Source organism: Genypterus blacodes, unplaced genomic scaffold, assembly GCF_046128005.1.
Source record: "Genypterus blacodes isolate CSIRO-AG114 ecotype Tasmania unplaced genomic scaffold, CSIRO-AGI_Gbla_v1 ptg000056l_1, whole genome shotgun sequence".
Classification (NCBI taxonomy): Eukaryota; Metazoa; Chordata; class Actinopteri; order Ophidiiformes; family Ophidiidae; genus Genypterus; species Genypterus blacodes.
This window is the reverse complement of record NW_027466868.1, coordinates 2,716,363-2,732,703: the sequence shown is the minus strand read 5'-3', so window position 1 is coordinate 2,732,703 and position 16,341 is coordinate 2,716,363. Positions and strand designations below refer to the sequence as shown.

At 48.9% G+C, this 16,341-nt stretch overlaps 1 protein-coding gene across 4 annotated transcripts in view; it reads left to right on the top strand.

Moving 5' to 3' along the window:
* The window catches only part of LOC143002372 (nck-associated protein 5-like), a 99,229-nt gene that overhangs the window by 3,493 nt on the left and 79,395 nt on the right, over positions 1-16,341 (top strand). For 3 of the 4 annotated variants that reach the window (XM_076152444.1, XM_076152446.1, XM_076152447.1), the window contains exon 2: positions 2,725-2,827. In XM_076152444.1, the coding sequence (XP_076008559.1) occupies positions 2,725-2,827 (103 nt within the window). Of the gene's footprint in view, positions 1-1,889; positions 2,609-2,724; positions 2,828-16,341 lie in introns of those variants that run through there. The other variant, XM_076152445.1, reaches the window with a different exon arrangement.

The following is a 16,341-nucleotide window of genomic DNA, read 5'->3' as shown; positions in this document are numbered from 1 at the left end:
TCTTTTGGCGTGGCGTGAAACGAGCGGGCACGTGAATGGCTAACTGTATCGGGGTACAAAGGGCGGTATTGTCAATCGGTATATACACACACACACACACACGCAAATGTCTGAGTCAAAAAGCCAGGAGGTGGGGCAGCAGTGTTTCCTCAGCAGACTGTTACTGTACGCGTGGGGGATTATTCCGATAAGCATTCTCGCCATTTGTGGTGGTAGTCGTCATCAAACTTGGCGCCATTTTGCGATCCGTACTGTATTCGCGGTACAATCGGGGCTTTGTTTTTTCGCCGTTTATCCGCCGTCTGTTTCCAGTGCGGCTGTAAGTGTTATCATTAAGCTGTTATCCCCTCTCGCATTATCCCGTTTGTAGCCAGGGTGCAGTCTTGTTTCGGGGGGGTTGTGTGACCTCAGCTGGGTCCTCCCTTGTTCCTGGAGCAGATGTTAAAAAAAGAGACACACACACACTTCACACACACACACACACACACACTCCCCCTCCTCCCCCCCTGCACCCTGGCATCTAATTAGGCCCACAGCACAAAGACTCCCAGATGTCAGCGTCCTCCTGGCCTGCTTTGATTGTATCCTTTCCGCCCCGCTGACCCACCGGGCCTTGCCGACACTGGTGCGTTGGGGGGTATAGGCGTCGACGCGTGTCACTCCCCACTACCCCTCCCCCCCCCTACGTAGGTCAACACCAGAGTGCTTTAACGTATCAGTAATTGCTTTAGGTGTAAATCACTACGGAGGGGAGGAGGGTGCTGTTGATAGGCCCTGCTTAACGCTGTGATGCATGACTTCATCTAACGGCCTAACGTAAAGAAAGAAGCATCATTTTAGGATGATGGTGTCGCGTGTTGATGCCTGGATTGGTATCAGCCTATGTGAGCCCGTACTCACCCAACAGGACTCTCAGGAATAGAGCTCACATGGTTTTAAGTCGGCGTCCCTGAGCAGCTGCGAGTCTTTGTTTGCTTTGTTCCACCCTCAGGTGAGCCGTTTCCTCCTGCGTTTTTTTTTATTGCTCGCTCTTATCTGAGCTTCCCTCATATCTGCTTTTAATGTGTTTGGTTAATTTTTATCACTTCCCAGGCCTTCTGCTGTACAGTATGTTATCCATCCGTGCTCCCGAAGGAAAATGGCGTCGGCACGCTTTCTACCCCGAGTCTCAGCAATCAAGCACAGTGCCTTAATCTATTTCAATCATTTGCTCTCGATTTTCCTAAGCGCTCCCACCACACACACACACACACACACACACACACACACACACACACACACACACACACACACACACACACACACACACACACACACACACATACACACACACACACACACACTATCTCTGCATCCAAGGGGCTTTACTTCCTCTTCTAATCTCCAGCGGAAAGGGACCCGAATTGAACGTGCAACTGAGGATTTCATCTGATGCATTGCACCGGGCGCAATTAGCCGCCGCACGCAGACATGCAGGAGTCTGATGTCATTAAAAGACGCCATTTCTCACATCCTGTCCGCTGATTAGGCAACTTCCTTTCGCACCAGATTACCCTGGGGGCGTTCAGAAATAGGGCAGAAGGAGACCGTGGCTATGGATCCATACGTTTTTGTTTTGTGAACATGTCGTTTTTGACAAGTGGAGTCGCGGCGCTTTCAGAAGTAACAGAAAAAGCTGCCGAAGGGGCTTTGAGGCGGAGTTTGGGGAGGATGGCTGCGTAAGTAGGTTAGTGAGAATCGTTGAAAACATGGAACAACCTCAAAATTCAAGATTACGATGTGCAGGGATTCTTATTCTACTTTTCAAGCGTGCAAAATGGGATCCAAAATCCATTTCCATGTGGATTACTTGCAATGTTTTGAGTGGAAAAACAACCCGGAAACCAAAAATAGTAATATTTCTATGTCCCTAACCTGTAAAAACAATTCATCTGATGTTGTTATTACCTCCACCACCTTGAGCCCGCTGGGGTCGTTGACTTCAAAGTCATAAAATATAAATCCCTCTCAAAAGTTTTGCATAATTGTCATGTTTGGCCTTGGCCATGGTATGCATGCCCCTGCAGTTACTTTACACAGCACACAGCTCTCAGGCTCACAGTGAATCAGCAGTCACACCCTGAACATGCACACACGCACATGGCAACGCATGTGCTGGGACAGACCTGTTGTTTGACCCTGAAGCGCCCAGCGGCTGACCTCTGACCCCGTCTTCACCAACGAGGAAGTGGCGTGCTTACACTGCGGACGACGCGCGGTCATCCCTCTTTGTAAAGAAGTACTATGCGTGAAGTGCAGTGTTTGTTTCTGCCGTGGCCAGGTCGGACTGGTTCCCAGCGCTGTTTGTAGAGGGCTAGAAAAACAGCAGGGGGGCTTTTGGTGGGACGGGTCAGGGGTGGGAGAGCGAGCGGCAAGATCCCGCTCGGGTCTGTGGGATCTCCAGTGTTTGGCGGGTTGGGTCGGTAGGAACGTTCCCAACGCTATCGACTGAATCCTGTGACACAGGAGTAAGAAAGGAGAATGAAAGCGGACGCGCAGAGAGAGAGAGAGAAAGCGCTGAGGCAGCTGGCGGTCCACACTTGGACTCTGATCGCATGTAAACACAAAGGTGAAAGCCCTGCAAACAAGAGGGAATGTGACCAGACGGACATGCAGCATTCCAGGCTGACTCCCTCTCTCCCTCCTCTCTCCTCCACTCCTCCCCCTTTTCCTCTCCCTCCACAGTGTTTCCCAGGTGTGCGGATCGCTGCGGGGGAGAGAGGCGGTGAACAGACACCTGGAGAGGCGAGAGCACTTCAAGAGACTCTCTCTGGACAGCGGCCTGGTGGTAAGTCAACCTGAGAGCTGCTTCCTCTTTCTTGACAGCCTGCCTGCTCAGTAATCGCAGTGTTGTGTTGCTTTATCTTCAGGAGGGAATGTTTGAGCAGTCATAGTTTGATGAGTCATACATGGTTGCAAGATTCCAGGCAAATAGATACGGATCTAAATCTGATAAGGGGAATCTTTGTCACGGCATTGTTATTGACTTACCAGACGGAGCATGCCGAGGTCAATGTGTGTTGAAGGTACGGCAGCACGTTTTCACTCAGTGTGCACGGCAGTGATGGGTGGACCCATCGATTTTCAGCTTTGAAAAGAGGAAATTTGTTGAATTTGCTGAAATCTTGATTACGTCCTCATCATAGAAGGTCATACTGATGGAACCCAAAGCCTGTAAAAGTGTCAGATACCAGAACTTACCACTAGGGGAGTCGCTACCTCAGCTGCCAATCATATCTGTTGTCTTTTTGGGGCTCTTTCCAGCATGAGCCCTTGAAATATAACAGTGTTTATGATTTGAATTTGAATGAGTATGAATCACATCTGCATGATTAGTATTAGACTCGTGTGCGCACACTCACACTCACACTCATACGTAAACACACACATCCTCATGTCAGAGGCTGAAAAGAAACAGTCCCACTCGGCCCGGTGACTGACAGTCTTATCTGCCTCGTCACGGATCACAGGAGTGGAAACTTGTTGTGGCTCGGGGGTGGAGGTGTGTGTGTGTGTGTGTGTGTGTGTGTGTGGTGGGTTAACTGAAGGTGAATCTGCCGCGAGTGCCTCTTGGGAATGTCAAGTGCGGGCAAAACTCGGCGGCTGCACTTCGTCTGAGCGTGTGCGTGTGACGTCCGGTAGCACTGGAGTCATAAATCAAAGAGTCATATAGCGACGCTGAAAATGGTAAATAAGGTAGATTGAGGTAAAGTAGGTGGACCAAAAACTATGACATCACACACAGATGCAGCACAGAGCCTCTCACTACATAAATCACTCAAGTAAATATTTCTTTGCTGTGCTTAATCTAGTAAATATGTAACTTCCTGTGACTCTTTGATGAATGATTACACTCTGGCTGGGTGTGTTTTTGTCATTTTGACACGACGCATCAAGGCTTCCCTGTCAATCATCTCCCTATAATCTTATCACCGCCACCAAACGTGTGTGAAATATGCCGCGGCTTTAATTGCTTTAATTGGACACACGGCGACCTGATTTACTGTGGCGGCAAATGTAGGTCATTGTTGTGATGTGGTTTATGATTCAACACGCTCGCATTTGTCCACTCGACCAGTCATGCATGCGTCCTCCTCGTTTTCCCATTTTCCTGTTCTTTTCGTCCCTGGTGAACTCTGCCTTTCTCTCCCCCCTGTTTGTCCCTCGCTCTCTTTCTCTTCCATCTCCACTCATTCCATGTATCGTTTATTTCCCTTCAGCAGTCACCTGAGTATGGCTCTTGTTGCATGAGTGGGGCACGAGGACGCCCGGAGCATTTTTGGTGAGAGTCCAGCTTGGATCTGGTGGCAATGAGCAGCCCCGCAAAAAAGTGCAAGATTGCTTGACGGCCACAGGCGGCTGGCACATGGTGGCCTAAATCTGTCCCTGAAACAAAACCCCGACAAGGAAACATCTATGTGAGTTTTGCTGCCCCCTAGGTTGCGTTGTTGAAACTGCGTCCATACGTGTGTTTTTCACAGAGCTCCATTTATTTTAGATGCGTTGTGCTGTTGAATGAATAGCTAAATATCAAACTGCAGCCTGGTAAGTGAACGCCAAAGTAACCTTGTTTGGTCGGGTCTCATTCATGCACTTTTACTAATTTCTCTGACATTTGCCTGACGACACACGGAGACTGTTTCTCTGTTTTTTTTGGGTTGTGAGCCATTTAGATTGAGGCCAGTGAGTTCTCCGCTGCTGATTGAGGTGAAGGGGGGGGGGGGGGGGGGTACGTGATGGCCCTCATGGCCCCGCTGGCCCTGGCACAGATAAACCTACTAAGCCCTGTAAACACTCCTTTTCCTGGGAGGATATGAGCCTCCGATACATTTATTTGTTCAGGCATCTGAGAAAACACGAGAGGCCCTCTCACTGACATTCCATCCGACGACAGGCGAGTGTTCCCTCGGTGCTACCTGCGCTCGTGAACCCGTTTTCTGAAACGAACGACAGTAAATCACGCGTGTTACACAGACAGCCGCCTTGTATGAAGCAGGTTTGCCATCCATTTCCTGGAACGCGACGCACAGTATCAGGAGTTTGCATTGTTTTTACGGGCAGACAGATTTTCAGCTCACACTCGCATTAGAAATGGCTGCTGGAGACTAAATACCAATACGTCAGCTGAGGAGCAGGTAACATACTGGATTACACCGCCTTGCTTCAGACAAAGCTTCTATCAAATCGTCTACTGGTAATTTGGAGAACAAGAGTCAGGCTTGGATGTCAGTCTGGATCGCCGCCCTCTTCATATGTATAATACATTGAGCCAACATATGTTTCCTCAATGCACGCAGGCGAGGTTCAAGGGAATTGTCCTGGGCGCGTTTGATCTGAAGCCGCTCAAAGCTTCAAGGCTTCGCTGTCACTGAAACCAATGGCAAAGCAAAGAAACGAGGCCATTTCATTGCCTTTGTGTGAGTTTCTGTCTGATATTTTCAGCCTGTGCGTGTGTGTGTGTGTGTGTGCGTGTGTGTGTGTGTGTGGCCCTGCATATTTGTAAGAGAAGGGAGTGGAGGCTGAGTCAGCGATATCAGCGTTTTATTGATGCGTTTCATTACACACGACAGGAAACGCATCGGGGTGAAACGCATCTCATCTGGATGGAGGTCGGAGCAGATACACGAGCGAGTAACTGGGGCACGACTTGGATTACATAACCGACGCGTGTTGCTGGGTCAACTCCGTGGCTCTATTTATTTTTATCATTTGATGCGTGGCCGCCTAGGGATGAGACTCTCTCTCTCTCATCGTGACGCGGTGACGTGCGCGGTGAGCCCGGTGGCGGCGGACGGCCTGCTGCCAGCGAGCTCTACTCTAACTAGGTCACCGCAGAGAGAGGTCCATCCTGTGCCATCCAAGCCCGTAACGAGCGAGGGTGTAATGCAGCCCAATGTGTGAGTTGTGTGAGAGGAGAGTTAGTACCGAGTTTCCCACGGTTTTCAGGGAACAACTGGGAAATCGGCGAGGATTTGCTGTCCCGTCTTTGGTGGCAAATGAGAGATTGTGTGGCTTCGACTCTCGCACTCGTTATTCCTGGCTCCTTCCAAGCCATTCATTTAGCTTTTTTATGTTTCCCCAGTGTTCATCTAACAGGATCAGCGCTTACGTAGCGTCTTCAACCGCTCTTTAATTTCACAGAGAGAACATTCGGTTGTGTTTCCCCCTCCACACCTTCTCCCTGCCAACGTTTGCAACGCGTGCAGCAGTGCAATCACGCTCGGAGATAATTGATAACAAAAGGGCAAATTGAAAACACTTGGCGGGGGGAGGGTTAATAATCAAGTGCCCCACATTACTGATTAAATGCTTGCTGCATAGTTGTGAATAAACAGCATGTGGTAGTGCTTTCCTGTTTATCTCCCAAGTATTTGGGGTTTAGCTAAATCCCCCCCCGGCTTTTGTCAAGCCTCCTCCTCACATAAAGTCTTTTACGTGCTGATTCGCTGCCATGCTGTTTTGTCGGGGCTGCTACGTGTTCCGCTCGGTCCAAAAGTTAGTCAATAAAATTGTCCCGGGAACACAAAACAGACAAATTAGTTTGGTTTAGACCGAACATGAAGTGTGACTGAATTAGATGGTAAGCCGGCGCGGAGCCCGCTTGGCAAGGCTGGGTTTCCTCCTTCGTAAGGCGCGAAGAACTGATTTCGGGGGAGCGTGGTAGGCTCGGGCTCGTCTGATTGGCTCCCATGTCGTCAGGCAGACAAACGCAGAGATATTACAAGTGAGAAACTGGAGTTAACTCTGGGTAATTACACAGCGACAATGCGTGCGCGCTCACAGTCCTGTTCTCACGGCGTGTGTGTCACAGGGCGGCAAACGTTTCTCTCTCTCGCTTGAGTTATTGGCGTTGAGTGATTGGACGATTTAAATGGGAAGCCAACATGCATTAAAAAAAAAAGGAAAAAAAGAGTGAGTCATCTTGGATCGGCCGCTTTCGAGCACTTTAAATGAAGTCTCTCAGCAGGGGGTGGGGGGGCCGGAGGGCTCTGACAGCTCGCTCAGCGGGCAGGTGACATACCAGGCATACCTGGGCGCACCGCGTGGGAACCCCGGCAAACCCTCTGGTCTCATGGGAACAGTCTCCTCTCTCCCACCAGCCTGTCGAGGGAACGATTACTTTTTCTCTGCTCTGAAACCCAGCAGAGCTCTCAACAACAGCCCCCCCCACCCGCCTCTTGTCCGACCGCACTCTGCGGATGCAACCCGAGCACCGAGGGCCCTCCATCCGCTTGTAAAATCGCCATCATAATTTTCGAGGCTGTTTTGATACGAGCCGCTCGTCTGTTTTTCCAGTCCCTCCAAGGTAACAGGAGTCGGACGTCCTCGGAGGCTTAATGCCCGGCTCAGTGTTTTTATTGGGGGCAATTGTGGATTTTATAGACCTCTGCCTCACGTGTGGCGAGAGTGCGCCTCACGTTCTCTCCATTAGGAAGAAGGTGAAGGTGGTGATGAGTTTGAAACGCCTTCCAACTGACCCACTTTTCTTGGCTGCAGGATCGTTTACGCTGAAATCCCGTCACCCGCTCCTCTGGCGTGATCCTCACAAACTACAGGCTTGATTCCGTGAGCTCTTATCTTTTGTTTAGTCACATTTTGACAATCACTCTGGAATAAAGGAAGCCCTGGCCCCCGTGTCATCTGTTATAATAGAGAACGTCCATTCCCCTCTTCGTCCAATGAGAATGGCCTCTGTGAACTTTGAGTGCATGGCCAATTAGAGACACTCCCTCCCTCCTAATCAGGATAGAGATCAAAGTGGGCATCAGGGCCCATCTCTATTCAAAACCGCGGAGGGGCCCGGACTCACGAGGGGACAAAGAGAAGACAGTCCACCTCTCTGATCGCTTTAGAACGTTGGGAACACTTGGGATGCCGCTCTCCTTTGTCCTCTGTTTCACTGGCGGCTCAGTTGGAGGGTCATCGAGATAAGAGTGTGTGGCGATGAAATACGGATACGTTTGTTGTTGCTCGGCAAGATTAGCAGCGAGTTGACAGTTTGCTTTGTAATAGTTGTCGTTGTTTTACTTGGAATTAGGCTGCGATTAGGGCCGTCCATGTAGCCTGAGATCTGATCTGATACTTGAGATCGCATCGCGCTCAAATTAAACGTGATCAGATTGTGTTTGCACGCTCGCTCAGAAGAGATCGCCTGTCACCGCGGGTTGTAAACACGCCTTTGTCTTCCCTCCTTTTCAAGGAATAAGTGTGAAAAAGCACGGCGGAGTTGGTTTTGCGTTTGTTTTGTGTTTTGTGGTTTGTGTCGGCACAAAAACCTGAAACACAATCCTTCCCAGTAGTCAATAGAGATTATGGCAGGGTGTTAACCCCGCTCCACCTGGTTTGGAAGCTCCGTTTCTGTTGTTGTTGTTGTTTATCATATGCAAATCCATCGTCACAGGCGCTGTAGATTTGGGCTTCGATCAAGGCAGAGTTGGCGGAGGGAAGCTAACAGGATTGGATGTGCCAATTAGGGGGGTCCACGCCCGAGCCCGAGTCTTCACCTTGCAGCTGTGTTGCGGCGCCCCCCCCTCTTCCCCACCGCCTCTCCCTGCCCTCCTGGCAGATCGGGTGTGGGTGTCAGAGGTGGAGGGGTGCTAAGCCCGTCCTGCCCATTCTTCGGCACAGAGGCGACCCTGTGTGATCACATCCTTCTCATCAGGGCGCTGGGCCAAAGCCCTCAGCTGGGATCTGAGGGAGTTTATTCATACCCCCCCCCCTCCCGACCTTCCATGAGCTCAGTTTTCTGAGGGGTCGAAGCTGGACAGCTTAACCCGGCTTGTTGATGGGTTTACCGATGATCGCATTGATCAAATCCTGACAAATGAGTTACATCGAGTTTACTCTTGTTAATACAGCCGCTGGAGCTTTCTCCTTGCTGTTATATCCCTCCATAACCGTGTGGTGGTTGGTGGTGGTCTGGAAAGTGCTAGAATGATCTCCCAGGATCATTTCCCGCCCTGTATATTTACATGTTTCTGCATTAGCTCAGACCACAGAGTAAATACATATCCAAACCACTTTTTAAGCTTTGAAATGTGGCTCTGTGTGAGAGCCCCGGGGTCTCGTTTCAGCCAGTGTTTGTTTTGATAAGGGCTGATTGATGGTGACGGTGCATTTGTGTTCCCCCATATTTGCATGAATGTGTGAGGGAACGCTTGCACGCTGGGATACGTGCAAGCAAACGACTTTACAGCCTGCAACAGCCTCTCACGTGAGTCTGAACAGAGGCCACGCTGGTTGGACTTGAAGGGCCAGTTCCCCCGGCCAGGTGTGGCTCTTCCTCGCACCTGGTGACCTCTTCTCTTCTACGGGTTAGGGGTTAAAAGCAGAGGGGGGTTCATTGGGGTTAGGGCCCGGTTCTGTGGTCGCTCTGCTGCATTCTTACACACAGACGCAAACGCTTTGGCATTTCAGTGCAATTTTGCAAATGAAGATAAATGGTGTCTATTGTTTTCTTGAGCACTTCTTCCCTGGTGTCCTTTTACATCTATTGTATTATTTCATCATTAATCGCCTGGTATAGGACGAATTACTAAAGCGGTCAGTCATTCCGACCCAAATTTGATTTGCTGGCAGTCCCAACCTAAAATCATTATTTGGATATTAGTGTCATGATGCCTTCTCTCTGACAAATGAATCATTATTAAAATCTCTCTCTCATAGTTGTTTTGGCTCAGTTCGATGCCAGAATGTTGATTACATCTTCTGCACCGACTGGCGACCGACACTTCTAGTTTATACGACTTTAATGCACAGATGACAGGCGGCATTACTTCCAATCCCACCATTCATCCTCCGACCACAGCCGGCTTTACGCAAGAGATCCACACAATGGATTTCTCGCTTTAATAGATTCGTCATAACTAAGCGGGAACAATTTGAGAGCGGATTTCACGGAAAACAATTAGTCACCTCCAGGAATGTGACGTGGGCGGGGCTCTAATTTGACACCTGCGGCAACCTCAACCTGTCTCGCACGGCGTGAAGATTCACGGCCGGCTGTCGTAAATTCCTCGGCGAGGCTTGCCCAGTCGCCCCCTCCGCTGAAGGATGAGTTTTGTAATCTCCGTTTGAGCACGAACGCCACCTGCCACTCACCGCACATCAATCACAGCCATCGCCACAGGTCATGAGCTCCAGCAACTCTGGGAGAAAACAACCCGTGGCGCAGGTTCAAGTCCTGTCCTCTGTTTAAAGCATTTGAACTGGAAGTCTGGTAAGGATTCCGGGGTGATTTACTGTCGCCAGCTTAGTTTTCACTTTAGGAGATTAAAGTCGGGAGAGCATACAAATCAATATAGCCGCAAATTGCGTTACAAAGTATTCAAACGAGGCATTTCAGATGGAGAATGAAGAATGAATTGGTCTATTTCCGAGCCGAGAAACAGCAGAAACTGACTTTGGTCGTATCTCAAGAGGGATTTTCCAAACAAATATGTCCTCTGTAAATGTTTATAGAATACGAGTATACACATTTTCATAATTAACATATTTAGGTCACCTGTGTTAAGGGGGGCAAAACTCCCCTCAGGCAAATGTCAGGGAGCGTTTTGATTGGCCGTTTGAGCGTCGTCTCACCCTGTCAGTCTCCGTCTTGACATTTCCATAGAGCAGCAGCTGTTGTAGTAGCAGATCAGTGATTTGTTGTGTTGGAAGGAGAGCAAATATGCAGGAAGCGGCGTGTGTTAATGTTTTGTGTGTTTACACGCACAGCCGCCATGTAACCCTTCACACAAACACACAGTCGCTCTCCAGCTCGGACGTTTGGATCAAACAGGACACGCTGGTTAAATATTGACAAGAACTGATGTGGCCTTGCCGAGGAGGAAGAAGAAGAGGAAGAAGAGGAGGAGGAGGAGGAGGAGGGTGCGTGAGCGACTGCTGCATCATCGTTCCAACGCACACATATGCACGCATGCACGAATGCAGCAGCTGAGCATATAGGGCAGAGTAGAAGTGGAGAACGAAGCGGAAAGAGGAGCAGAGGAGGAGAGAGGGAGAGAGAGAGGCAGGATGAGCCAGCTGCAGAACATTCCTGTGCTGGAGCTGCTACTGGTGAGTATCCGTCCCCATACCTTCCTCTTCCTCCCATCCATCCATCCATCCAACCATCCATCCATCCCTCCGTCAGTCCGTCTTCAGGGCCGATCTTTGAGGGGGCATCTAGGCAGGAGGCAGGCAGGCGGTCTGGAGTTGACTGAACGATAATCAGACCAAACATCCGGCCTCGGCTGCTCTGCAATCACCTCCACTGCCGGTGCCCCACACAGGAATCGCCCAGGGTGTGTGTGTGTGTGTGTGTGAGGATGAATGTGGAGGTGGAACATTTTTGGGGCAAGTAAGCGAAGTGCATGCGAGACGGTGGCACAGCGTGTGTGTGTGTGTTTGTGTGTGTGAGATCTTTTTCCAGATGTAGGTCAGTAGGCTGTGACTGATTCCTTGTGAGATTCCTTTGCGACACATTTACAATTTTGACAGCGCGAAAGTTTTCAATCTCAGCGCCCTGAGGGGGGCCTGGTGATGTATCGACTGAAGTGTTTGTTGAGTTTGTTGGTAGGTTGTGTGAAGTTTGTGCGTGTGTGTGTGTGTGTTGGATCGCTGGATCTAAAAATGTCTCCCCACTTTCTCCCGTATGCCGTTTTTGTTTTGTTCAGGCGTGGAAAAGACAGAAAATGGAATAAAGTTAAAGCAGAATCTCTCTCTGTCTCTCTCTTTCTCTCTCTCTCTCTCTCTCTCTCTCTCTCTCTCTCTCTCTCTCTCTCTCTCTCTCCCTTGTTTTCCCACACTCCCTCCCTCTTTCTCTCTGCCTTTGGGTCCCACGCTCCTGGCGAATGGCTGAGCCAGAGGTGTTTCTGTTGGGGATCCAGGGGTCCTCAGCTTCTGCCCACCGCATTGGACGCAATTACGCAGACAAACGTCTCCGCTGAGCTTGGAGCCTCCATATATCCACCATCTAATTACATTAACAGGAGCCTGGATGGTGACTAACGGCTTGTGGAGGAGCAGTTTGTGTGTGTGTGTGTGTGTGTGTGTGTGTGTGGTGGGGTGGCCGGGTTGGAGAGGCCCTGGATGCATGATTGCCTTTTTCCATCCTATTTCACTCTCTCGCTCCCACTCGTGCTCAGATCGCTCCTTAGTAGAACACAACCCACCCCCCACCACACACACACACACACACACACTCACTCACAGACTGGCCCACAGACTGGCTCACACACTGACCCACTGAGCCGTTTTTCCACTCCTCTCCCCGTGTTTCCCCCTGCTGAGCCGTGGCATGAATGTCGTGCGCGGTCGTCTCTCTGTTTCATTCTTAAGCCTTGTTTGACCTTCGTGTTCTGTTTGCGGCACAAACCAACATCCTGGATCGCTTCACCGCTTTAAGATACAGCCTGATCTGGTTCTTCCAAAATAAAAGCCCCGCAGCCACAGTAAAGCGTACTAGGCAATGACTCCTGACTTCTCTCTTGTGTCTTCGTTGTTAGACTCTTCGGCACCCTAAAGCACATTTCTTCTGACTTCTACTTGTGGTTTTTGCCTGTCGCAACCCATCGACTGATGATGATGATAGCTAAGCGATGCTACTCATCATCTTTCATTCTCCTTCAGTTTTAATCCCTGTAAATGACTATATCTTTATTTAACAAACTGGAAAACTGCATTGGGCTAAGTTAACTTTATTTTCCGGATTCTTTAAAGATTTTCTGTTGCGTGGATAGAAACGCCAGTTCATCTGCATATACTTTGACTTTGCTCGAAATTGCTGCATTAGTCCTTAGCAAAGCCCCGTTACACGTCTGCAAAAATGTTCATCCTCGATGATGCGTTCAAGGACAGAACTTCAATCGTGTTCGCCAGTTGAAGCTCTTAAAATGTGTCCCTGCTTGCCACTGCGTTAGTGTTCAACAATCATGCAACTACGGCAAAAAACAGGACGCCATCTTGTACCGGTTGCACGTCCCTGCAGGTAGATTGACCTGAAACTAGAGGCACTTGTAAGACAGGAAATGAGAATCATAACAGAGCAGAGCTGTACAACAACTGTCGGTTTTCTCTACTGTCTGTCAAATAAACATCCAGCGTCTCTTTTCTCTCTCCTGTCGGTCAGCGATTGAAGCAGGTGTCGGTATCGCTTCCTGTATTTCCCCTCAGAGGTTCGTACAGAGAAGCAGCTCAGCACTCTGCTGGCTCACATTACTTTATGCTAATATCCCCCAGCTGCAACCTGCACCACCCTCCTGCTCCCTCTCTCTCTCTCTCACACACACACACACACGCGCAAAGAAACAAGCCCCCGGGACGATCGCGGGAGGGCCATGAAAAGGAAGCCGAGATGATTAATTAACCATGCCCTCATTTTGATCGCGCCTTATTGGCTTTCAACAGCTGAATTTCAGCTTCTGAGCTTTGCATAGATTATCCTCCCAACAACATCATCATCATCATCATCATCATCATCATCATCATCACTTCAACCTCCACCTCACCTCCATCAACCCAAACAGACAAACGCACGAAGAACCCTTTTCCTCAGTGTTTGCATTTATGTTTAGCGTGTTCGGAAAGTTACATTTTAAAGCTTAAAGTTAATGTTTTCTCCGATTTTAAGGATTTAAGGTAGGAGCCCGATTTCAAGTTCTGCTCAGGGCCCCCAAAAATGCTAGGGTCAGCCCTGCTTCTGCTGAAAAATGTGCCGAGTGTGAAAATGGTCCAATTTTAAAGGTACAAACACTCATTTGTAACACCAAAGTATCACAGTTGGCATCATTGCTGCCAATCCATATCAGTCTAACCCACGTGCTTGTTATCTGCACATGGACTGTAAATACGCTTGCTTGCTCGCAGTACATACATGTATAGAATTAGTGGAGCTTATGTGCTTACACGTGCGCAGTGTCTTTGCACATGTGTGTTTGAACCCGCGTATACATGTGTGTGTTCATATGTGCGTTGACTCTGAACGCCAGGTGCTCCAGCTGTCCCCCCCCCCGGTGGCCCGGCCCTGACCGTCCCCCTCCGCCCCCCCCCCCCCCTCCCTTTGCTTTCCAATTGATGACAGCCGCTGAGGACGGACAGCGACGCGGCATTAAAGCGCCTGTCAGGTCCCAGCAGCAGATCGGGACAATACAATAGCTCTCCTGTATGTACCCACACACACACACACACAGAGACAGCCTGAAGCTCTTTTTTTGTTAACTTTGGGCTCATCTGTTTGCCATCGCTGGTTCCCTTTGTGACGCGTCCTTATGTGTGTGTGTGTGTGTGTGTGTACACTGCAAACAATCAGCATCTTCATGAATCATTTTGATCTGTTATTGTGCCTCAGACGTGATGTTTCTTAAGTCACTTCTTGTACGAATCCAAAGAGGTTTTTGCCCGTCTCTCTCTCAGCCTCCCTCCCCTTTTTTCTTTCCCTCTTTTCCGCTCAAACAAAAGATCACCTGCCTGGCTGCGTGATGTGTCAACAGGGTGACGGCCCTGAGGGGACGCCTGCAGCCTCATGTGGAAGTCTCTAACTACTGTGTCATGAAGAGCGCCTATTATCTCCCAGGCTGCTCAGCGGGCAATTTTTGGATACATTAACCTGTTTTCACAAGGGTTTGAACTCATGTGCTTTGTCAGTCTGTGTGTGTGTGTGAGTGTGTGTGTGTGTTTCGGTTATTATCGTTTGCTGAACCTGAAATTAGAATGAAAATAAAAGCATTTGGTTAGTTAAATGACACCCGCAACAGCCAGCAACACAAATGTAGATGTGCTTACCAGCTCGCCAAAATAAGAATCTGACTTCTTAGTTTTCTCCTTTCACACTTTTAGATTTTTTTTTAAATAATGTTTTTAGAATTTTTATAGTTCATAATAAATTGTGTCTGTTCTGACCTTTTGGGGATTTCTTCCTTTTTAAGAACTAAAACTCCAAATAAAAGAAAAACAGTAGAAATAGTGAAAAAAAAGTCATAAAACTAAAACTAATAAATAAATAACGTTAAAGAAAAAACTGAGCGTGGGTAGAATGTGCTTTGTGTGGGTGGCCAGTGTTCATGCGTAACCTTTTATTCTGATAAAAGAGCTCCTTCAGGTCCACATTGTGAGTTTTAATGGAGTCTGACATGTTTTAAATAAAATGGCCAGTGTTTGTTTTCACAGCACCAGTTGTTCCCTGAAAGTGTTTCTCCGCAATATCCTGCACTGGAACCAGCTCCAGTATGCAAACAAAGCGACAGAGCGGATGTGACAGAGCGGGTGGGACCTGCCTCGCCTCAAACTGCTGCCGTGGCGCCCGCATTATAATGAGGTGCTGTTTGCAGGGAGCCTGGTTTCCTCCAACGTGGCTAATGTGCTCTGTCAGAAGCGGTTTGCGGCTGACGCTAGCCTCGTTTCCGCCGGCTGAAAAAGTGGAAGAGGCCTGCCTCTCGCACCAACACCAGAGGCTTTCACCGCCTTCCCCCGTTTTGTGAGGAGTTGTGAGCTTTTGCCGGGCCAGTTTAGTGTGCAAGCGGCGATACAAATGCGTGTTATCTCAGGGCTTTATGGTTCTCATCATAACATGGCCGCTGTGGTCGTATTATCTCCAAATGCCAAGTGAAGCCTCTAACAGAGACGTTAGAATGATTAGAGGGAAACTGGCGCTAGAGATATGTGATGGTTCTCCATTACCTGACTTACCTGATTTATTCCACAGATTAATCTCTAGAATGGAGGCAGAATAAGACAAACAGTGTGTGTATATGCACACTGTGCTCATTCTGAAATTATTCTCCCTTGTAGTGGTGCTGTTTTATATGGTTTACACAAAAAACATGGCGACTGGCGTCAGGATCATTATTATACTGTATATTATCATTTCACCTTTTTGTAGGCCTTTTGTTTATCTGTGCGGCTTGAAGGAGGATTCAGTGCTCGTTAAAATGGCATGATATTTATTTTCATGTGCTGCATCGCCATCAGTCGCCAACGGCCATTGATTCCTGTCATTTGGATGCCGGTCTGTAATATTGGTTCTTCATCATGAACAGGCAGGCGAGTCATACAAAACATCCATGTGAACGATCAATAATCATCTGAGTGTGGTCGCGTTTGTCTATGTGAGCCGCTGGGTTTGCTGGAGACCTTCGCCGACCATTCACGTGATTGAGTCTTAGTCGCTTTCTAAAGAGGGAATATGATCTGTATGCCTTTCATGAGTCCATAACTCAGTTTTATGGCGATTCACTAGTGGCTCTCAATGATTTTGCGGGATCCTCCTGCTGCAGCCAGACGTCGGCATAATGATTGCAGGTTTTACGAGGCAAGAACGGCGGG